Source organism: Erigeron canadensis, chromosome 9 (assembly GCF_010389155.1).
Source record: "Erigeron canadensis isolate Cc75 chromosome 9, C_canadensis_v1, whole genome shotgun sequence".
In the NCBI taxonomy this organism is placed as follows: Eukaryota; Viridiplantae; Streptophyta; class Magnoliopsida; order Asterales; family Asteraceae; genus Erigeron; species Erigeron canadensis.
In genome coordinates this window covers 15456874-15482532 of record NC_057769.1, presented here as the reverse complement: position 1 = coordinate 15482532, position 25659 = coordinate 15456874, and the positions used below count along the sequence as shown (strand labels likewise).

General features: G+C 34.6%; 1 protein-coding gene across 1 annotated transcript; it reads right to left on the bottom strand.

The window, feature by feature from the left end:
• Positions 1–22577: 22577 nt before the first annotated feature.
• Positions 22578–24696, bottom strand: LOC122581981 (two-component response regulator ORR9-like). Its single transcript, XM_043754315.1, has 5 exons — positions 24464–24696; positions 24262–24347; positions 23842–23919; positions 23247–23317; positions 22578–23105 (listed from the first exon to the last, which is right to left on the bottom strand). Exons 1-5 carry the CDS (start codon positions 24567–24569, stop codon positions 22913–22915), a joined length of 534 nt encoding a protein of 177 aa, XP_043610250.1. The 5' UTR covers positions 24570–24696; the 3' UTR covers positions 22578–22912.
• Between the last annotated feature and the right edge of the window lie 963 nt (positions 24697–25659).

Below are 25659 nucleotides of genomic sequence, written 5' to 3'. Positions count from 1 at the left end.
ATTAGTCTGTTAAGCCCTCCATCACCTCTTCTGCAACGTGGCTCTTCTGTGAGGGCACGGTCATGGGAGATGTTGTATGACCGATGTTCATCTGTAGCTTGTAGCCACAACAACTCTGGGTTTCTTGGAACACAGCTAACATTGATAGAGGCCATTTTTGTTTATGAAAATACTGCTTTGATAAATTACTAGTTTCTTGTTTATGAAAAATATATATTGCTTTGGGTGATCATCTATGAGAAAATATGCATGTATATATACAATACATAGACTGCTACGTTGCATGGGTTTTTTTTGTCTGAACTTGAAACCGGTTTTGGAATTACCAGATTCATAGTCATCTCGTACTGTTCCTACTGCCATCTTTCTGCACCTCTGAACCAAGGTCACATCACATCAACCAGGGTATCACCAGGCATCGACACGTGTTAGGGTTTGGTTGAATCCGGCATTTCAAAAACCGGACTCAAAACACTGTCTCTGCACGTCTGTCTGTATGTCTGTCGCGCCACTGTACCACCTTCTACCTCTGTACCACCACTGTCCCCTCACTCTGTCTCTCTTGTCACATCACCTTTGAGTCCGGTATTTGAAATACCGGATTCAATATTCCTTTTTGAAACCGGTATTTCAAATACCGGATTTGACCGGGAATTTTGAATCCGGTATTTCAAATACCGGATTGACTTGTTTGATAAATTTTTTTTTTCCAAAACTTGTTTGACAAAACACCCTTGAAATAAGTCCGTTTCGAAAAATTCTTCATCATCGGATTGTGTATCCCATTGATAAGTACCATCTGGATTTTGAACAACAACAGCCTTTGAATCCAAAAATGGTGATGAAACAGGCTGCTGTGGAGTAACAGGATATGTAATCATTGCTTGCGTCTTATGATTATTTGGTGTAACACCGCCTTGATTATAATTTTGACGACCGGCAACAGTATTATCAATTCTTTTAGGCCTTTGACACTCTCTTGCAAAATGACCGAATCCATCGCAATTATAACATTTCACCTTGGATTTGTCAAAACCTTTAGTGCCATTACCTATAGGTCTACCAGTTCTCTGAGTAAACCTTCTGACTTTGATGGTAAGCATAGCAAGCTGCCATTGTAGATCCATTTCTTCTAAATCATCAGGATCTATTTGATTATAATCCTCATCAATTACTGCAGGATCAGTAACCTTTCCCCCAATAAATGCTTCATGAGCATTACAAAAGGCTGAGTAAATACTCATTCTTCCCTCTGCAGAACTCATACTCATTGGCATTGAATGGAAAGATTGTGCATTGCTCTTAACATTTGAATTTGTATTGTCATAAGCAACATATCCGGCAATACCATCAGCATCTACTATTGGTGTAGCTTCTGCACCACTTAGAAATGCATTGTTTGCTGAGCTGGAACTTGCTAAATAAACAGACTTAGCATGATATAAGGATGGATCTTGTGTAAAATCCGAGTGAGTATCCTTAATCCTTCTCTTCATATCTCTGTTCTTTAGCTTAGAGACTACCTTCTCAAAATCCCATGTACTGTATTCCTGATCATCTTGAAGTTGATGAACATAATCAGTCCACGTTTTAGGCAGTGAATCCAGAAACTTATCAACTAACTCTGTTTGAGGATAAACAACTTCAAAGTATGACAATTCAGTGGTTAGATGACTGAATGGAATAATAATCTCATCAAGAGATTCCCCTTTCAGTCCATTAAAGGCTTCATATTGACGCTTGAGAAGCTTGATACGATTTTTCTTCAAAGTTACATCACCCTCACAATACCTTTCGAGAGCATCCCATAAATCCTTTGAAGTTGTGTACTTTTTAAACAAATGTACACTATCTTGAGGCAATGCCATAGTCAGAGTTGACAAAGCCTTTCCTTCAACAGCGTATCTTTTACTATCTTCAATAGGCATATCAGCATAAGTATACCTACTGATTACTCTGTTCTTCTCATATGAAAGCCAATCAAAACCTTGAGTTATTACTAGCCACATTTCCATGTCAGTGAGACGGATGTAGTCTTCAAAACGTCTCTTCCACATCCAATAATTCTCCATACGGAAAAGCTTTGGAGGTGTATTACCTCGACCAACCTCATGATCATGCATGATCATCTGGCTGATAAGTAAGGCATTAGGTGAGTTTGTGGCAGCTGGTAATGTAGTTATCTCGAATCTTTTGTTAACAAATTAAATGAAATAACACGAAGTTCGTGTGGGACGAAGTACACGTGGCACGAACCACGAAGTGAAACACGAAGTACACTTCACACGAAGTAAGACACGAACCACACTACACACGAAGTGAAACACGAAGTACACACGTCACGACCTAAGTCACGAAGGGTAGTTCGTGTTGATGTGGCACGAAGTAAACGTGAAGTTACTGGATGACGTAAGCACGAACACGAAGTATACCTCGTGCTGACGTAAGCACGAAGTAACACACGAAGGAGAGCACGAAGAGGCGAGTTAACACAAATTTCGAACGAAATTGCAATCAATAGCCAATCAAACGATCTTAAACCTTCTGGTAATCAACCTTAGGGCTCTGATACCACTTGTAAGGTGCCCTATTGTTGCGTGGATCGTAATAAGACGTGATTCGTTATGTCAAGAGTGCGGAATCCTCTTGAGATAACTAGATTGCTATTGCCTTTCGTTGATTAATGAGAAATTAACCAACCCAAGGAGATGCACAAGGCTTGTGGTTCGTGTAAGAGGCTACACGAAGGAACAATTAACCTTAGCTCGTAAATTCGTAAACTATTAATCAAGATTCAAAAACCCTTCCTTAATTTCGTAGATTAGGTCTTGTATTTATACTAGTTACGTATTGGATCGTGTGGGCTTAGACCTTAATTACGTATTAGGCCCGAAACAATAAACAATCGCTCTGCCTCGTGCTGACGTCAGCACGAGGTTGTTCCTACATGCTGATGACGTCAGCACGAGGGACGACCCATTGTTCTTTGTTTGACTCGTATATAACATCCAATCACCGTTTAAGTGTTCTACGACACTTATAAACCTTGATTCTATGTTCTTGTACCTGCAAAACAATATATAACACACAAACACAATACAAAACATAAACATATATAATATTGAAGTTCAAACGTAATCATTAAATATCAACACAAGTTCTTATTTAAATGATTACACACAAGTTCCTATAAACATAAACGATAATCAAATCTATGTTGCGATTGTCACAACGAATCTGCATCTACATGTGTAATCGACTATTTATGCTTAATCTATGCACTCATTTAGCTATTCCTATGTAACATCCATGTGCGCGTGTGCTTTATCTAACATCCTGAGTTTTCCGCCGTAGTCGGGGTGTTATAGATTGGTATTAGAGACAGGTTTAAATTCATTACTATGGACTTTGTCACAAAGCTACCAAGAACAAGTAGTGGTAAGGATGCAATATGGGTGGTAGTAGATCAACTGACCAAGTCAGCTCATTTCATACCCATACGTGAAGATTTCTCGATGGAGCATTATACGCGTCTGTATCTTAAGGAGATTGTAGCTAAGCACGGCGTTCTAGTATCAATCATTAGTGATAGAGATAGTCGGTTTACATCAGGATTTTGGAAATCGATGCAACGAGCCTTGGGAATGCGAATCGATATGAGCACAGCCTACCATCCACAGACCGACGGACAGAGTGAGAGGACGATTCAGACACTAGAGGACATGCTAAGAGCGTGTGTCATTGACTTTGGGGGAAGTTGGGATACTCACCAACCACTAGTCGAATTCTCATATAATAACAGTTATCATTCGAGTATTGGATGTCCGCCTTTTGAGGTTTTGTATGGAAGAAAATGTCGATCCCCGCTTGCATGGCACAAAGTTGGAGACATGCAATTAATAGGTCCGGAAATCATTCTTGAAACTACCGAAAGGGTTGCTCAAATCAAGGAGAACCTCATGAAGGCTAGTGATAGACAGAAGAAATATGCAGACAACCAAAGGAAACCTTTAGAGTTTCAGGTTGGTGATCGAGTAATGCTTAAAGTATCGCCTTGGAAGGGTGTAGTCAGATTCATAAAGAGAGGGAGACTAGCTCCAAGATATATTGGACCATTTGAGATTATAGAACGTGTCGGTGCAGTAGCTTACCGTTTGAAACTTCCCCAAGAGCTGAGTAACGTACACGATGTCTTCCACGTATCGAACCTTAAGAAGTGTCTAGCTGATGAAGCAGCATATGTTCCTTTGAACGAGATACGAGTAGATAGTAATTTAAGTTTCAAAGAAGAACCCGTTGAAATTATGGATCGAGAAGACAAGAAGCTCAAGAGACATAAGTTTACCATTGTGAAAGTCCGTTGGAACTCCCGTAGAGGCCCAGAGTTTACTTGGGAGTGAGAAGATCAAATAAAGCTTAAGTATCCACACTTATTCTCTTAACTCGATACCTCAAAACTAGTAAGAAAACGTAGGAACCTTAGTGCCTAACTTGCCACTTGACGCTTGCTATGCCATGTGATGCTTGAAACTCAATGTGAAACATACTACTTGCTACTTATTGTGTGATTACATACTTGAAACTTAACGTGCAATTTGATGCTTGTAAACTTGGTATGCAATCGTAATTTGAAACATGACGCGTAATCTGAATTTCGGGACGAAATTCCTTTAAGTAGGGGAGAATGTAATAACCATCTTAGAAATGTTCTAAATAAGTTCCTCGCATCGTATTTCGCCATTAGAACGGCTAAACAGTTCAATTTATTTAAGTTCTTGATATACTTTAGACTCAATTATGTGTTTACATGAAGTTCAATTTGATCTTAAATCTTCATTTAAATGACGAGTTTATGATTTAATATGACAAAATACTAAAGATCGGGTCGTAAACGTTCGCGTTTATAAAAGTTCTAGTCCAAAATATTCGCAAATAGTCCTTGCATTTATTAAGATCATTTATTATAGGAAAACTATAAATAGAAGAGTTTAGAGAGAGAGAGAGAGAGAGAGAGAGAGAGAGCCCCATTCTTCATCTTCTCTACCTCTCCACTCTTTCACTAAAACACACACTATCACACCATAAAACACCTACAAGAGCATCTCTTGATTTTGGGTTGTTAAATCAAAACCATTTGTACTTTTAGCATCCTTGTGATAATCAAAACATACTTCTTGAATCATTTTCCAGGTAACAACAACATTTGATGGGTTTTTGATCAAATTAAAAATGTACTTTTTCAAGTTTATCTTCTTGATAATTTGGTCCAATTTTCGAATGGAAACCGTGTTAATAGTTAATGGGTTTGTGTCTAAATGTGTTTAATAACATTTGTGTGAACAAATTTGGGTCATAACATGCTTTAATCTACAAAACCCATTTTTGAATATAAAGGTACAACTTGTGTTTGAAGTCACAACTTGTTTATGTGATATTTGATCTTGAAAATCATTAGAAGTGTTATTGGTTAGTGTTTTTGGGCATATATGTACTAGTGCTATGTCTAAACAAGTCCTGAAATCGATTTAGACCTTCATTTTAGTTCTCGTTTTGTTCAGCCCGTTTTTGAGCCTGAAACGATCCTAGCTAGAACGATCTTGATAAAAAGGTTTGATTTAAACCTCTCTACGATTACACACACAACGTTGGAATGTATGTATGCTAGTACTTGATCACGAACCGAACAACCCTTTGTTGCTACCTCCTTAATTCGACCCAAACAAAAACCCCAGAACCCTTTGTCTTGTTGATGTCAATCAAACCAAAAGAGAGAGAGAAGAAGAGATTTTTAGGGTTTTAGAAAACCTAATGAATTGTGTGTAGAAAACAATTAGACTTAGGTCTCTATATATAGTGTTTAGGAAACTTGATGACCAAGTTTAGGGTTTTGGAACCCCTTGGTCGATCGTCCCCCCCCCCCCCCAGAACATTCTAAAGGGGTTTTCCTAATTGTTTCCTAATTCCAACTCTCCTTCGTTAAGTCCGTCAGTTAAGTACCGTTAACTATTAACTCTTTTAGCGGACCATCATTAGTTTTTCCTGATCAAATTAATCAATAAATTACATTTAATATATTAATTAATTATAGTTACATTCACGTAGAGGTTTGACCCCGTAGGCTTAAATACTTTCCGGACATACGTTCATTTTACGTGATCATATTCTAACAGCTCCCACTTGAGCTCGTAATGAATGAAGGTAATAACATTGATTAGCGTCTAGCAACACGACAATGCTCCCGGAAAAATTTAAGTATAGTTTCTTAAAGTATGTTTTAACGGTTAAGGCATTTATTATCCCTTTGTTCAGATACCTTGTTAAATATGAATATGGATCAAGGTCATTTCATAATTTAACGATTATGTTTCTCATTCAATAACTAATTAATGATTACCAAATATAATCGAGAACCATCTGGATTTATTTGGGCACGGCCATGCAAACATCTTAATTAGTCAAATGAGGGCGCCAATGGTATCATGCTTCAACTTTTAAATTGAAGGAACAAATCCTGTATTGACTACACGTGTCAGTCATCATACTTCATGACACTTTCTGAAAATAGCCCTTTATGTACCCCCTTATTCAGGTGAGTTAGAACTACATCTAGTAAGTGCGATTCATACATGCTGACCTACTTGCATCTCAAGTCAAAGGATCAATAAAAGTAACCATTTACGAATTTCACTTAATGACGTCGATCCATAAAGTGATAATTCGTTAGTGGGGTAGTCCGATATGCATCAACTATGGATATCATGTGAGTTTGGTAGGACCATCCATTATATATTCTAAGAATATAACCAATCACTCAGATTTGTCTTAGTTTAATTATATGTAACAACCCTCATTTTCCAATTAGGACTATTTACTTATACTTGTCTAGGTATCGATCCCGAGAGGTTCGTTAGGGAAATTGACCTTCTAGACATTTAGGCATGTTGCCAATTGCCCTCTAGTACGGTGAAATGCCTTAGAAATGCCATAAACAATAACTAGAATCATCCGAGATAATCTCAAGCAATAAACTAGTTTTAAATGAACTTCATAAAATACCTTTGAACAAAATTTTTATTGTTAATCAATTAAGTTATATAAACAATAAAGTAAGACTCACAAGTTGAGATAACAATCAAAATTCCTATAAGTCGTCCAACAAATTAAACACCAAACCAAATCAAGTAATATAATCTTGGTGGATAAAATTTCCAACTAAAATATAATTGGAAGTTATATGTGCCTAAAAGCGTCGAAACCTTAATGAGTAAGTATATATATGCTTAAAATAAATACAAGTTTATAACTAATGGCTTATGTAACCAACTAAAAATACAAGAATATATCCATGCATACATATATACATGACATATACATACACTTATATATTTTTAACCAAAACAACTAATTACCTACATTTAACTAACATAACACTTACAAAACAAATACCCACTTAACCTATACTTACACTACAATATATACACTAATTTTTATACAAAAAAAAAAGAGAAAACCCTTCCCTCTCCCCCTATTTGGCCGTCCCCCATACATCCACACACATACATCTCCCTTTCAAATTTTGCATGTCTTTTTAGTCTTGGAACTCACCACAAACACATACTAAACACCACTTTACACACACAAGTCATTTACTCTCTCAAAACAACTTTCTCCTCTCTTTTTCTCTCTTATTTTCAGCAGGAAAAAGGGCAAGAAAAGCAAGAAAAATCAACATAAACACATACTAATAATAAGGGTTTAAGATAGATTAAGTAAGGGATATTGTAAGCATAGTTTAAGGGTTGTATTAAGGTGTGAATAAGGGTTGTTGGAGGCTTTAAGGGGTCACGAAAATCTGCCTATTACCATCTTCAAAAAGTGATTCTTCAAGGGTATAATCTTCCCTCCTTTCACTAGATTAAATCTTGTTTAGGTTTATGCTTAAAGGTGTTATCAAAAACTCATGTTTTCTTTATGAATCTTCAAGTTTTCTTTTGAATATACACTTGATGAGGGCAAGTTGATAGAATCTTTTCTTTCATGCTATTGCATGTCAAGATCTAAGAAAAGATTCAAGGATTCAACAAGTTTAAGACCCAAAAGTGTTGTTATAGATTAAATAACTTTTAAAGTGATTTTTCCTTTGAAATATGGTCATATTTTTATATATTTTGATGAATATATTTCTGGAGTTTTTCATAAAAAAATATGTTTTTAAGTTGTTGAATTAAATATGGAAAAAGATTTGTTGTTAATATGATGAGATGATTACATGCATGCTTAGATTTGCACTAGTTTAAGTTGTTTTGATTTGAGATTTGAGATGGGTCTTTAATTGATGATTTCATATATATTTTGATGTTAAAATACATGTTAATAATCTGGGATTTATGAAGTTAGTACAAGAAATAAGGATTTTATAAGAATTCAAGACAAAACCATGCATAAAAACCACTAACCGAAATCACAAGAACACAAATATAAATTCATCACTTTCATCACATGATTTGTCCATAAAATATGAAATAAAATCTGGTGAAAACACTAATGAAAGATGAAGAGATGAATTAGGATGAACAAAATGTATTGGGTTCGCCAAAATAAGTATTGGGTAAAGCCATAAAGTAAAGGCATGCATTGGGCAAACAAAGCAAGCAGACAGAATTGATCTTCTGTCTTTAAACGGGAAAACTGGGCATGTGAGGACATTTTCAAGAAAGACTATCAAAATAAAAGTTGTAGACACATGAGTTAAGATTAACCTCCAACTGGAATTACTCAAAAATATTGAACCAAACGAAAGATATGATTTTTCTACTGAAACTGGTCAAAACTGTAATTTTGTATGAATATTTTATAAACTTTAACAATTTTTATCTCCTAACCCATAAAGATCCAGGAAGTCATACTTGGTGGAAAGTAATTTCAATGTGTTTTGAACTTAAAATAAAACCATGGGATTTTTCTAACAATCAGAACATCAAGAACTTTTATAAAACTTCTGATGTCGCAAGCAGTGCCCATTCGGGACAGTTTGTGTTTGGATAATTTTTACGGACACCAAACATCATCTAAAAATTCACCAAAAATTCACAAAAATACTAGATACGTATAAGTCACTGTGTAAAAATCATGAAGGTCCAAATAATTCGGCTTGACCCCAAATTGGTAGCCAACATTTCATAAAAATCTGAATTAAAAAAAGAAAATTTGAAAGGAAACTAACCATTTGTATAATGGGCTAAAAGATGCACTAGAGACCATAATGGGCTAACCCGGCCCAAATACCAAACCCATAGAACCATAAATCAGTAGGCCCACTTGGCCCAACAAACCATAAAATCCAATAACCAATATAACCCATTAAGCACATAACCCAAATAAGGTTAAGCCCAATAACTAAATTAAGCCCAAGTCACTTAAGAACTCATCACATTTTGGCCCAATTGATAATGGCCCATAACACTTAAACGAATTTCATGAGATAAGTGTAATCAAAATAAAACAAAGATAATTAAGTGAGATTGATATAAGTAATTATGTTAACCAAGCTATATATTGATATCACAAATGTTAACTCGCGCTAAAATCGGTTACACAACAAATGATGAATAAGGATAACATAACTTAATAAGATATTTCTACATGATGACCTAAGATGCCAAGTGAAACCACAGATGAAGCCAAATTACCAAAAATCTAACAACTTATAACTACGCATGTCATTAAAGTAACCTTTTTCACCATCAATCGCTACAACCAAAACAATGCAAATGTGGGCAATATACTTGGATTCCACAATTGATAGCAATATAATGAAAGTGGCATTTCTAAGTGATGGCTTAAAATAGGAACTTACGTATATTAGTCCCATCGTAGGGATAGTCTTGGCTTGAAATATGATGGAGGAACATAATGGATATATGGTCAAGGAAGCTATAGATGGGAAGTACCCATTTTGGATAGATGAGTATAATATGCGGCATATCAAGGTGAGTCATAGCCCCCTTTCAAACTCTTTTACGTGTTTTACTTTCGGGGTGAAAAGCATGATAAATGAAACTACTTTCTATATATGCAATGTTTCTTGAAAGAGAGTTTGTTAAAATGAAATGATTCTTGATATATGAGCATGAAATGATAATAAAGGATTTATGTGATGAGCTTGAGTTCTGTCAAACCGCGGCGTTCGGTACACTACTATTTACTCCGAAAGTGGAGGCCTGTAGTTAGTTAGTTGCGCAACTAGGTTTCGTCCGCCCACCCAAAGCGTACCGTTGGAAGGTTGGTTGCCTTCGTGACAACCTCCACTTCTAGTCTGGCCCCCGGGTGTTCTAACTACCTTAAGATAATCGGGCGTCTCCATGGCACGACCCATTATCATTATTGACATTATTATTACGGCACTTGATTGACAGCTTGTGCTATGAATTGAATTATTGGATTGTAATCGGACTTGAATAAAATGGTAGTAGTAGTGGCTCAAGCATTTACTCATCAAAATTATGTAAATTATGCCCTTGTGGCTAAGTGAAAGGGATATTAATATTGTTGATAATTGGAAATTGTTTGGACATACGGATTGGGTATCGTCCCTCATGTGATATCTTGAAAGACGTTGAAATTGGTGATATTGAAATGATTTTGGTAACCGAATGATTTTGGTATGATATACGATTAATCAATTTATATACTTTTTCTCTCATGATGATTTGACAAATGAGAACCTGAAATTTTACTATAGATTCTCCAAGTCTTGATATGACATTATGGTATTTGGAAACTTGATAACATGATATGAAAACTTTGTCGATCATATGGTTTGGATATTTCGAAATGTAATAGTAATCAGTTTTTCTAAGTATTAAAACGACGATGTACCAAGATTTAAATAAAAACCTATGCACTCACCAACTACGATTTCGTAGTTGACACTTTTTCTTCATGCTTTTCAGGAAATAAGCTTAAGCATTGAGGATTTATATGCTTCATGAATATTTGCATTGCCCTTTGGAGTCAAAGATCAAACCTTGTGATAGGCAATGGAATCCGCCTTGATCATTGTAGTATACTACTTCATGTGCTTGTAATTTGTTTCGTGAACTTAATATTCAAGTACGGTGGACGCATTTGTACTTGGAAATTGGTTCACATGCGTGTACATTTGTAAATTCTTTTATCAAATAAAACTATGGTGAATGTTATTTATAATCCTTTGTTTTGAATACTCGACTTTCTGTACATCTCATTGTTCCGCCTTAGTTGGGGTGTTACAGAAAATGGTATCAGAGCCAAGGTTATAGAGAACATTGGGATTCCTACGGGAATTTCAAAACTATAGCCACTTTTCAAAACGATTTTTATAGTCGAGTCGAGCATGAGGTTAAGTGGATTAGTTTGAGCTTTAAATGGTAGGACCCTAATTAAACATAGAGTCATGAATCTATGTTTAATTATGAGAGAACCATGTAAAATTCAAACGACCACTTGGACCTATGTTCAAAAGGATTCCTTTTCAAAAAAAAAAAAAAAAAGAAAGAGAGATCTTTATTAAATCCGTTTTAATGAGCATACGTGTTGCATTTAGACATTCACCTAAGCACATATAAGGATTTGAGACTTGCTTTAGTTGAGGATTATGCTAGCTTGGTAGGATTCCTCTCCTTGCACATTAGAAGTGAAACGAATCTAAGATTGAAATATATTATTTGTTGATACATGCTACTCTATGCTATAACGTGCAAACTTGGGCATGATTGATTTGATTGCAATATGAAAGTTATAAGGTACAATATGAAAGTTGTAATGTGCAATGTGAAAGCTTGTATTGTCTATGTGAAAGTTTAAAGGTGCAATGTGAAAATTTTGTGAGAAATGCATGTGTAAAAGATTTATGAATTATGATGTCGAACTTTAAGTAGCATATGCACTATAAAATAATGTGATTATCATGAAGCATGAATTTACTTCGAATATGACTTGTTTAAGTTATCGGGTGATGGGACTGATTATTTAAGAATGAACTGGAAGGGGATATAGGTATGACAAGTAATATGAAATTCTATAGCCGATATGGATATAAGAGCTTTTACTCTCTAAGTTTGGACTATTTGAAATATGGATATAAGAGCCCTTACTCTCTAAGTTTGAGCTATTGAAATTTGCGTGTGAATATTGCGATGATTACGTAGTCATGCCTTACTATTGACATACTTATTGCACCCTAAGGTTGAGCTATATAAGGGCTAGTGCGTAGATGATGTAATGACTATATAGTTGTGCCTAATTATGAGATAGTTATGATGCTCTAAGATGTGACTATTGAGAACTAGTAATCGCTTGATATGACGATAATATGGTTAGTCCTTACTATCAAGATAGATATTGTATGTTGAGATTCGACCGCTTGAGAACTAGTGATTGCCCTTGGGAAATTCATTATAAACTAGAAATTTTCGAGGTATGAAAGTTGTCATTAAGTACCCCTCCGATATTCGTTCACTCATGCTTTTTTTTTTTTTTTGAAACTATTCAATATCCTTTTCTTATGACACCGCTATTCATTATTTACATACGACGACGTGATATCACCTATAAAGCATTCTCTCACGAGCGTTTGACGATATACTCTAAGGATTATAGTCCCAAGATATGACGCGACTTGAAGATATCTACACACAACCTTTTTATGCGATCTGAGATGGCGCAAAACATATGGGGAATGTCAAACTAAGTCGGAAATTTACAAATGGTGAGCGGCACTAAGGCCTTATCACGATACAACGTCACCAGTCGAACACGTACCCATACATTCTAGATGACACACTGTGAGGAATGTAGCCTCGAAATTTGGTGCAATATTTCTATTTTAACACGTATACGCGAATATCTATCTATATTATTTAAGTCAGTGCGGCGTATATTGACGTCATTAAAAGTTGGAGTCCAATGGGCAACGTAACACATAGAAGTGATTTCTTTAACTCGCGCAAGGAGTCTGATTCGAGCCTTAATGGATCTTTTGTTTTATATTTCCTACTTTATTCATTCGAAACCAAATTCTATATCCTTGATATTCCTAATCATTCAATGTAATGATCACCACCGCTTCTCTTCAAAAGTTAGTAACCTAACAACGTACAACTCACTCACGCCACACTCGGCAATGACGAAATCAAGTAAGTAGTACTCCACTCTCGCTGCGACATCAAGAGATGCGAATGACGTTTAGTCTTCAGTTGTCCAAAAGCGAAATGCTTGGGATAAATATATAGCATAGAAGATGCTATTGGATCATGTACATAACATAGGTTGTGGAAGATATGTTGTATGTCAATCAAAGTACAAAGAAGCAAATTTTCACAATCGACGTTGAAGCATTCCGTTTAACTCACCTAAAGATATTAATCTGGGTTGACGTCTTATTCTCGCTACGAACTCTTACTCCTCACTTCCACGTTGAAGCTAGCCAAGTGAATTTTGACAAACTCGAGGACCAAAAATGATGAAAGCATGGTCCTTCTTCTTTTCCAAAGATTTACGATTCCCTTACTCCACGGATGACTCGACACAACACCTGAAAGTGGTGAGACCAAATAACTAACACCACCCACTCGCAACGATGTTAAAAGAAGGACTCACTCGATACAAGGAAGTTCAAGAAACTAGCGAGTCAGAGAAATATAGTATAGAAGATACTATAAACTAGTATACCCAATGGAAGTGATGCCTTGGATATGGTCTACATGTGAGCGACTGTAGAGGCAATGGAACCGAGGCCTCAAAGTGATGAAGGAATTAAAGGTCCTTTTATCCATGTAAAATGGAGCCTCGACGGAAATTAGAAGAAATTCCAAAGTTACTGTTGGAGCGAAGATGGAAAATTAAGGAGGATAAGAAGTAATATCAAACTTATGTGACCCCCCGCAATTTGAAGATAAATGAAAAATGGTTTGGGACTACTCTAGAGGACTAGAATAGTTGCAAGTAAGGTTAGGAAATCTAGCGAATTGAAAGTCGTCTAGAAGGATGAGAAAATTTAGCGAATTGAAGATTGACAAGATGTAATGGTGATTCGAGGAACCTAGCTAAGAAGGTGGCTAATGAGCTTACTTAGAGGAGAAAACGAGATGATACGAAAAGCAAGAAATCCCTTACATTTTTCTCCTAGAAAAATGTTAAGGGGGTAATCGCAACAAGGAAGATATTCGAACAAGGAGAATGAAGCACAAGACTATACTTTATCGTTCAATAAGAGCTATTCACTATCATCATTGAGGCTGTGTGAAGTAGAAAGTAAAGTAAAGGAAGGCGATCTAACCCACACGATAAAGTGAAGGTATTGACGTTATCTATGAGGTGTAGTTCTGTCGGTGTTCATCTTTATGGCGCTCCACGCATTATACTTTAAATACCTATTGGAAAACCTTCATTGAGAGACAAACTACTGGTAGAACATATCAACTAAGCTGAGAGGAAGCGGTATACGCCCAGCACCCAATGGAGGCTAGTTTTGCTAAAGAAGGGGAGTATGGTCGATAAGTGGAGGAAACATGAGTGATGGATATTCCCTCAAGGTCAACGGTCGTTTGGAGGTAAGCTAAAATAAGATGAACTTGGGCGAGAAAAATTTTAGAACACATGGTGAACAGTCAAGAACCATCGACCTATGAAGTAGTGCGCCCAAGAGAAGTGAAAAGGAAAACGACATGAAATCGCTAAGTTAGTAGTCAGAGTAAATAGGAAATATGACGCTAGAATTCAAGGCACATACTGCCACAACGATCAAGGAAGTTGATCGCTGACCTAAGTCCCAAACAACTACAAACTCTGGAAAGAGCTAGTCATGGAACGTTTGAATGAAAGTATGATAATTCGCTTATGTGACAAGCCGGGGAAAAAGATGAGTACCCCTGGGATAAACCCCAAGGACTATCGACTGCGTGTGTCAACCAAGATGACAATTACTCTAGTAGGAGATGGATCCGAGTGGTGAAAATGGTAAGGAGTATGGTGATCCATAAGAACACAAAAGAAAAATGGAGAGAACTAAATGGTTGAGAATAGGACGAGGTATGAAGCTCCACCTAAATTATGTTGCATCATAATTCCCAAGAACATTAGGCTGGTGTACTTGAAAAGAAGCTTAGCTTAGAAAACTAAAAACAGATATGAGGCTTTCGAGAGCATGGTCATTAAGGTCTGAAAGGACCTAAGAAGGATTGTCCCTGAGAGGGGATCAACCAAGCTCCAGACTTGATTGTCTTTCATGGATTTCATTTCCACCTTCGTAGCTTCAAGCCATTTGTCAGATTCTGGATCTGATAATGCAGATTTGAAATTCGGAGGCTCATCGAGATCTCCAACAACGTCTTCTTCTATCATCAGACATAGTCTTTTGGTAGGACTTCTTGTCCTTTCGGACCTATGAAGTGGAATTGCTTCATTATCATTGACTTGAGGTTCATCACTTTGAACATTTCCCCCCCCCCCAAGTTGATGATTGCTAGGAGTTTCAGAAGGTGACACATCTTCCTCTTGAGTCTCATCAAGTTCTACAACCCTCCCACTGTTCTCTTGAACTAATTTCTTTTCAAAGAATTCAGCATATCGAGCAACACGAACAGTGGTTTTGGCGGGATCATAGAAGTCGTAACCCATCGTTTCCTTACTGTATCCGACAAAGATGCACTTAATAGTTCTGGGTTCAAGTTTGTCAGGCATATCACGCTTCACAAGTGCCTCACATCCCCAGACTCTTAAGTAAGACAAATTAGGGACATCACCATGCCATAATTTGTACGACGTCTTGTCAACCTTCTTGGTTGGAACCATAATGAGAATGCATACAGCAGTCTCTAGAGCATAATCCCAAAACGAAAATGGGAGAGTTGTACGGGTCATCATTGATCTTACCATGTCTAGCAAGGTTCGATTTCTCCTTTCAGACACTCCATTATGTTGAGGAGTATATGGAGGAGTAAGTTGTTGGACAATTCCACATGCTTTAAGATAATTCTTAAACTCTTAGCTTAAGTATTCACCACCTCGATCCGAACGAAGAATCTTGATGGTTTTACCGAGTTGATTTTCTACTTCATTTTTAAACTCTTTGAATGTTTCAAAGACTTCATGTTTATGTTTAAGCAAGTAAACATAACCATAACGACTGAAATTATTCATAGAATAATGAAGTAGCTACATACATCGATATGTATTAGTCCAAGTAGTTCCTTAGCCCTCTCTGGCTTTATGCGGAAAGGGTATTCTTGTCATCTTACCGAAAACACAAGACATGCATTTGTCAAATGATTCATCATTTGATTGTAAGATCCCTTCACGTTGAAGTTTTTCAATGCTTTTCTTGCTAACGGTAATTCGAAAGACACGCATTTATCAAACGATTCATCATTTGATTTGTAAGATATCTTCACATGGAAGTCTGTAAATGCGTTTCTTGACAAAAATTAAACAAGATGACAATGTCAAAGATAGAATCCAAGTTAACTTGACTCTTTTGCTATTGAATTATCATTTGAATCTCATCAACACTTATAATTCAGTTAAGAAGATACTTGAAGAACTGGTTAAACCAACTTGCTTCTTCTTCTTGTTCAACTCAGCTAGATACTTAGGACAATTCCTCTTCCAGTGTCTCACCTTAGCATAGTAATGACAAGACTGGTCTTTAGCCGTATGCTCCTTTTTCCAAAGGGTCTTTTAAGGTTTTGAGACTAAACACTTTGTTTTCTCTTACCTAAGTTCTTGCCTTTAGCTTTACGGTTGTTTTGCTTTCTAAACCATTCCCCCCTTGATCATAAGAACTTGGAGTATCTCAGATTTCTTGAAAGGTTTTCTTCATACTCAATCAACTTGATATGAAGTCCAACTATGCTATACAAATTTTTAATTGTCTCTTATGCCCATAAGAATCGGCAGAAGAAATGCATAGTTTTAACCTTTCCATAATTGCTCAAAGTGACTCTTCATCTTAAGTACATGAGCACTTACTGGTTTCCCATACTCGTGTTCAAGTTATGGAGTGACTCAATTAACTCAAGTAATTCAACTCCAACTTGTTTTCCATACATAGACTTGAGTTATTTGATCATATCACACGGATTTTGCAATCCGAATTGCCTTTTGAAGCTTAGGAGACACGCTTCTAGCATCAAATAAGCAACCTCAATATGTCTATTGTACCGAGTATTTTGTGCTTCCAACTGCAAAGCAGTGGCATTCACATCAGGAATAGCAGTATCTGAGTTTCAAATGACATGGTTTTCTTTTCAACTCTTAGACCAATTCTCTATTGACAAAATAGACATTGAAATTGGTTTCAGAAAGTTTTCTATTTCTAGCATCGACCTGAAAGCCGATTAGTGTATGTTTTGTGAAGGATTTGTTGCCTTTTACAAAACAGATTCAAGTTCAATTATCGGTATTTTCGATAATAAAACCTTAAATTAATTACTCAATGTTTATAAAATAAACAATTAATTTCATTAAGGTTAGGATCCAATTAACATACAACCATTTCATCAGTTGATCTGCTAGAAATGATTGCACTCAAAAGGTAAGTGACGAGCAGTAATTGCATTACAAGTGCAATTCCTAGTACGTATGGGACCTACGTATGACACTTGATTCATCAAGTGATCCTTTGTAGTCATGTTTTGTCCCATCTTTTGCCACGGGTCAAGGTCTCACCGCTTAACTCGCTTTAAGCCGTCCAACTAAGAACGTGCAAAATTGACCACCACTGTGTACCAGTGAATGGGTTTCGCCATGCAATCGCCATTTCACTACTGTGTACCAGTGAGTAAAACAACGACCCCATGCGTCCTTGACAATTGGATGGAAAATGACTTAAGTTTATTGGGTCATTCAATTTGATATGTGATCAAAAAGTTAGGTTCGAAGATTCATGCATATCTTCTAAACATAACATTTAATAAAATCATTTTTATAGTCTTATCAACACAAGAGAACTCGGTAGCTCCATTTGAACGCACAAAGAAGCGCAAGGGCAAAGGTTTGCGATGAACGCAATTAAAAACCCGCCCTTTTAGAAGGCTAGCGCACTTCGACTTATACTTCTCTTAGAGTTTGTTCAAATGGGTGAGCCGGTGTATCTCAAGGTTGTAAGACTCCAAATTTATTAAAAAATATCTATTTCGATAATGCTTAGTCAAGTTTATATTTTCTCAAAAAACAATTTTACATCACAATTTATATCACAATAAATATGCAAAATCATAAACTATCAACTATTAAGCATGCAACGAGTTATGGTAGGCCACCTAAACATGTCACTATGGTCTAATTATGTCTAAATCGGCTCCCCCTTCAAATAAGAGGACCACATACATCAAGTTGCCTTGATTGCGTAAGCCTTAAACATATACAAAACAAACAATTATCATATAAGCACATAGTTGCCCACTGGAAATTCCAGTATCTTCACGACCTGTTTAGACCTGCTTCTGGTCCGATTCAGACTTCGACCAGAACTACAAAGTTTAGCCCTATGTGTTGAGCATCTACAGTTCAAAGCACGACCTCTAACTCATTACAGATTAAAAGATATGAATTTTGTAGTGAACTGTCGCAAAGCAGAAAAATTACACGAAAAATTCACATAGTCACACAATTAATTATCCAATTATCTAGCATAATTAACCCTAATGATCAAGATTTCATATCAATATATCTAAGTAAGAATCATGAATGATTTTCATGAAAAATTCATGATTTTTGCTTCTTTTTAACCATTAAAAATAAAGGTACACATATAAACACATGCAATTTATCACATAAACATGCAATTAATCAATACTTGGATTAGGAACCCTAAAAAAACAATTCTTTTTTTTCTGGAAAAATTTCGAACCATATATATATATATATTAAATAAAACCTTTTTCTTATTTAGATAATGTAATTAAATTACAAAATCAATTTAAATATATATATATAGCCGAAAATTTTGAAGATCAAGAACCCTAACCCCCATTCAAGTTTTGATTTATTGGTAATCAAAAACATACATAGTAGGCTCGTGATACCACTGTTGGGTTATATTCAAATTAAATCACAAAGCACGCAGCGGAATATAAAATCTATGTAGTTAATTAATTAACCAAGATAGAAAACATGTACCTTAAATTGGAGAGAATAAAACAAGAAACCTTAATAAGAAAGTTTGAATTAAACCTCTCTACGATTGCACACACAACGTTGGAATGTATATATGCTAGTACTTGATCACGAACCGAACAACCCTTTGTTGCTACCTCCTTAATTCGACCCAAACAAAAACCCCGGAACTCTTTGTCTTGTTGATGTCGATCGAACCAAAAGAGAGAGAAGAAGAAGAGATTTTTAGGGTTTTAGAAAACCTAATGAATTGTGTGTAGAAAACAATTAGACTTAGGTCTCTATATATAGTGTTTAGGAAACTTGATGACCAAGTTTAGGGTTTTGGAACCCCTTGGTCGACCGTCCCCCTCTAGAACATTCTAGAGGGGTTTTCCTAATTGTTTTCTAATTCCAACTCTCCTTCGTTAAGTCCGTCAGTTAAGTACCATTAACTATTAACTCTTTTAACGGACCATCGTTAGTTTTTCGTGATCAAAGTAATCAATAAATTACATTTAATATATTAATTAATTATAGTTACATTCACGTTGAGGTGTGACCCCATAGGCTTAAATACTTTCCGGACATACGTTCATTTTACGTGATCATATTCTAACACTTACATGAAATGTACGATGCATGTTGAAATCTTGAATTGAATATGTGAGCCATATTTGGAAAAATCAACATATAGTAAGTTGGTTCATGAGATATCAAATTTGTTTAGCGAGATACTTATTATGATAAATCTGACGTTGGTTTGTGATATTGATTTTTGTCAACCAACCAATTTAAATGATATGATCATGAGGGGAAGAAAATACGCATTGTATTCTTTTTCCCTTAGCCATGGTTTTATCCCAATGGGTTTTTCAGGTAAGGTTTTTAATGAGGCGATATCTTTGAGCGTATTTAAGGAATTATGTACTCTTTTTCCTTCATTAGATCTTTGTCTCATTGGGTTTTATCTAATAAGGTTTTAACGAGGCATAATCTATAATTGGACATTCAAATGGGAATGTCATACATCATATTTGTGGATCTTCTTCAGGGAGCAACACTTCAACGATTCTATATGAAGATAATGAAGCTTGCGACTTAAAGAAGAATAAATCAAAGCAGATTTGTTTACTACGATACTTCCAGCTTCATCGTTCAAGAAGTTAATTCATAGTATCGGATTGCGACAACTCAAGGATTTCAAGTGATGTGGTCATCAGGGGGAGACAATACGCGTTGCACTCTTTTTTCCTTCGTCATGGTTTTTTCCCATTGGGTTTTCCTGACAAGGTTTTTAATGAGGCAACACCCCAAGCGTATTGTATAACAAAACATACAAGGGGGTATTGTATATGATTGTGTGTATCATGTATGTTTTAGAGAGATTACATTTCCTAATTTATCTCATTTATCTTGGAGCATACTCCAAGACTTGTGTATATATATCTCTTCTTTAATGATAATGAATAATGATTCTCTTCTCTCCATCTATCTTGTTATTCTCTCGTTATTAGTTTCACAACAATAACAATTATTTTTGTTGGACCTATATGTATACTACTTTGTTATATTCTCCCACTAATATAATATGCATTTTTTTAAAAAAAACATTGTTTGGTTTCATCGTATTCCTCTTTTATTTTTCTCACAAAGTTTCTTATTTTCTTCTATACTTACTATATATTTTTTCTTTACAAATTATTATATCTGGTCGAATAGTCAACATAATCAAAACAAGTCCATATATCGATTAGTATTTGTTAATATCTTTTTTATATGTGTATATATATACATTCATATTTCCGTAGAAACCTCCGATTTATTTTAGTTTCAGTTTTTTTAATAAAAATTGCATATTCAAAAATGAATTATTCAAAAGAGATAAATATAATTACGATATCTTGATCTTGTTTGTGGTGATACGAAAAGAAGTTTAAATTTTTTAAAATAAACAGAAAAAATATTTTCATTTTAAACATTTATGATTTGAAACAATCTAAAACTTTTAAATGTATTTTAAACCTCTTATTATGTCATCACAAATAATTAAAATTTTAATTGTATTTATTTCTTTGAAATAACTTATTTATGGAAATATATTCAGAAGAAATGTTTTTTGAATATTCAAAATTATATTACTATGAAAAACATCTAGCGAGAAGCTAGGAACACAACAATACATAAATTACAGGGATAATAATATATGTATATAAAAATGAGATAATAATTAATATTATTCAATTAATCAACCATTTTATCTAAAAATACTAATATACATATATATATATATATATAGATAGATTTTAGGTAAAATAAAACAACTATTAAAGTAAAACAAATAAAACAATAGGTTTTTCTTCAGTGATAATCATCGTTCATCTTGAAAATCATTGTACATCAATTGTTTTGTGAATATTCGTGCATCAATTTAACCATGATCTAAGGGTCAAGATCTTGTCTTATTTGTTTTACTTTAATACTTATTTTACAATACCCAACCCCTATATATATATATATATAACATTTTGGAGCCCTCCTAATGACTCTTGTCATGTTTTGATTGGTTGTTATTGTTTCTTAAAAGTGTTTGGCAGTAAGAAACTTGTGACCAAATTTTGATACGTGTCTAAAGTTGAATATACACCTTCAATATTGATCATTAAGTAATTTTCTCAACATTTTAACTACAATATTATAATTTTATCTTTTTTTTGTTAAAAAAAAGTTATTAGTTTTTAACACATTGTCTTATTAAAACATATAATTTAAATCAGAAATATAATAAGGATAAAGATATAAAAAATTATAACTACAAAATTATAATCTTATTAGTTTTTAACTCATTATCTTATCTAAAAAATATATTTTAAATTAGTAGGTTTTATCTAAGATAGAAAGAGACTTTCGGCCTTGTTACCTAATCTTGGTTTAATAGGTATATCTATACTCCCTTATAAAACAAACTCAACCCCCTCCCTTAAATTTAAGAACCTGATATATCTAATTTACCCTCCATCTTAATACATCCTTATTTTTATTTTATAGACTGTGACTAAATTCAACCTCTATCTCTCCCTCACGTAGAAACTTATAGAAAAAACATAATTCACAATCCGTCCTTTCCTCCCCTTTTCACATCCCACCGTAAAAATTTATCACATCGGTAACCCTAATCAAATTATTTTTACGTTAATAACCACACTGTCACCGCCTTACCGCCGCTACATTGCGCAGGCACCAATCTAGTTATGTTAAATGTAGATAGATAATAGAGTTAATGAAGTTCAGAGACAATTAGAAAACCTGAAGGCTTTTTAGAAAAGGAGGATGAGGGTTGCCCTCTATTATATCAAATAGAAAAGGAGGATGAGTATTAGAGTAGATGTAGATATAGATAAATACTTTCAACAATACAATTCATTTCACATCACACACATTGATAACTTGAATCATCATATAAGTATTTGAAATAAGTCGTGCCACCATCATTCATAGTCGACCGCAAAACAAAGTAGATCCCACGGGATCGGGTTCATTATAGATTGCTAGTGCATACAAAATCATCGAGGGGGTTAATGTCTTGTAAGATATGTGATACTAAATGGACAAGCACTGCTAAATAGAACAAACAAACAAATAACAAACAGAAGATTTGCAGTTCATACAGCTGCGTTTTACCAATTTGTTTTGAGATAAATCATGAAACCCAAAATGGTCAAAGATAACATCAAATATTGAAATCACATGGATCTTGGAAATCTAATTGGGAGTATTGTTAGCAAGATTGATCCTTGGAAAACACCTGTCGTTCTTCCTCATCAAGCTTTGTTGTGGATTTGTCAATCAAAACACTTTCTTCCTCGGCTGTTGCATTCCTCTTGTTCTTAGAGAGGTAAGGTTTCAGCTTGTCAACATCAGACAATCTCACAGGTTTAAGGAAAAACTGTTCAGCTCCCTCTTCTAAGCATCTGTTGGGCAAGTTTGGTATAAATTGTCAAATGCATAAAATGATTAATCTTATGCTTGAAAAGTGGCTAAGAGCATAAAAGTTCAATAATAGAACCTTGATCAGGGTAAACAGATAATTTGATATGTAAATCTTAGTATACCTATTTATCCTTGCTGGAATATTATCAGAGGACATAATCACAACCGGTATGTCTTTCAGTGATGTTGATTCCTGCAAGTACCCCGAGATTTATAAAGTTAGTTCATATACTCCAATCTATTTTAGAAACAGACACATGGTGTAACTTTTTGGCTGAATAATAAGAGTTGCAGGTTCAAGTAAGGGTTTCTGATGGCAAAAGCAGTTAAACCTACGCAAAGAGGGTGTCTGGCTTAACTAATTAACTTACTAAAACGTGCTCATGTAATTTGAAAAAGTCATCTTCAAGATACTTTTATAGAAATATAGATTTTAATCATTAAAGGGCTGATAGTCCTTTCGTGTAAGTATTCGGATAAACTTAATGCATCTTGATAATGCAATAAGCTCGTTAGGTCTCCTAATAAGCTAAGGTGAACACCCCCCAAAAACCAAGTCATGGTGCACCTAAGAGGAGCTCTAGATCATAGATTAATGACTCTAATGACCACACTATAGGATACATGATCTAGATCATAAGCAAAATATCAAACGATCTTGGAATCAAACAACAGTATGACAAAAGATAATACTAACTCAATAAGATAAAATCCCACCTTGATCTTTCGCAAAAGCTCATAACCAGTCATCCCGGGCATACAATAGTCTGTAATTACCAAATTCACCTCCACTTCCTGGATTGAATCAACAACAATGAAAAACAGGCCCGTACATAAATCATACAACGAAAAATAAAATGAAAAGTCCATTTTGACTTTTGGGAGGCAATCAAGACTTTCCCAACCTAAAAACTTCTGTAACTTTTCTCCGTAATTCTTATAACATCCTAATCCAATAACCAGTTTTGCTACACCAACTAAATAGATCTTTAAATATATTCAATCAGGAACTATAATTTATTGATGAATAAAAGGCCAAACATTGACTTTTTTAGGGTTTAAGATTCACAAAAATGGTACACACAAAATGCATAATCTTTAAAAAGAAAATACAAAATCTGTAGAGAAAAATCTTACAGGGTTAGGAGAAAAAGATGTGAACTCTTCAACATCTTGCAAACCCAAAAATTCCAAAGCCTTGGTTCCAGAATCAACAGCAGTAACTATAATCACAAAAAAATAAAGCATGTCAAAAACATTAATCATATTTAAACAAAACCCCCATGATAAAATATAAAAAAAATAATAAAAAAAATGATGAAGATGTGTTTGTTGTTACCATGGTAAGAAAAAGTCTTTAACAATCTTTCAATAAGTTTTCTATCAAGATTGCTGTCATCAACAGCAAGAACATGAAGAGGGGCTGCTGCGGCAATCGCACCCATGTTTTTTGTATTCGTTTTGAAAACTTTACGATTAATTATTATTATTATTATTATGTGATGAATAAGAAAAATAGTTTGGAAATTAAAAGAGGGTGGTTTTTAAGAGGACCCATTTGGGTTTGGTTGTGGAGAGGGGATTTCAAGATTTTGACAGTTTGGAAATAAAGATCCGACCAGATATGATTTTCCGAATCACTTAGGATCTTTTTTATTTGATTTTTTTTTTTTTTTTGTTTTTTTTTTGAACAAGCAAAGAAGTTTCAATTTATTATATTTATTATTGCTTCTTTTTTCGTTTTTCTAGTTAAAAGTTATTTTTTGATTTTTTGTTGCTAAACTTAACTTTTTCTATTTTTAAGTTTGACCCTCTATTTGAATTTTAAAATTATGCACAAGTGGGTTTGGAGGAAATCTTGATCCTTTTTTAAGTTGATACTTTAAAAACAAGAAAAGGATACCAGGATCAGCCAAAAGATATTTAGGATTTTTGAAAATATTTTGCTTTGGTTTTTTGTTATAATGTTGATCGTTAATATTTTACCCTTTTCTATAGGAAACAATCTCAATTAAACACCGAGTATTTCAAACTTTGTTACAAAAGAAAATTACTACAATGTTCAAATTTGAGAGTGTATGTCCGAATATGGACACTTACAAAGAAAATTACCACAATGGTCATATGTTCTTTATCACCTAATTATCTTAGTAAAAAATAATAATAACTAATAAGATTATGCCAAGGGAAACGATCTGTACACTACCAATTTTTGGTAATACACCACTAAATATGTTTTATAGTGTTGTACTGTACAACTTACTAAAACATATTTGATGGTATATTGTCAAAAACTGATGGTGTACAGATCATCCCCTTATGCCAAGTGTTTTCTTTGTAGGCTTCATATATTGTACTATGGATCACTTCTTTAATAAATAAAATGGATAAAATTTTGTATAAGGCTTATCAATAGATTTATTTAAATAATTGTTTCCCATAAAAATTAATCAAAAGTTAACAAATTTTATAAATAATTATAACGGAAATAAATTGTATTACTAAATATAGTATTCTTTTTCTCTTTGATATAAA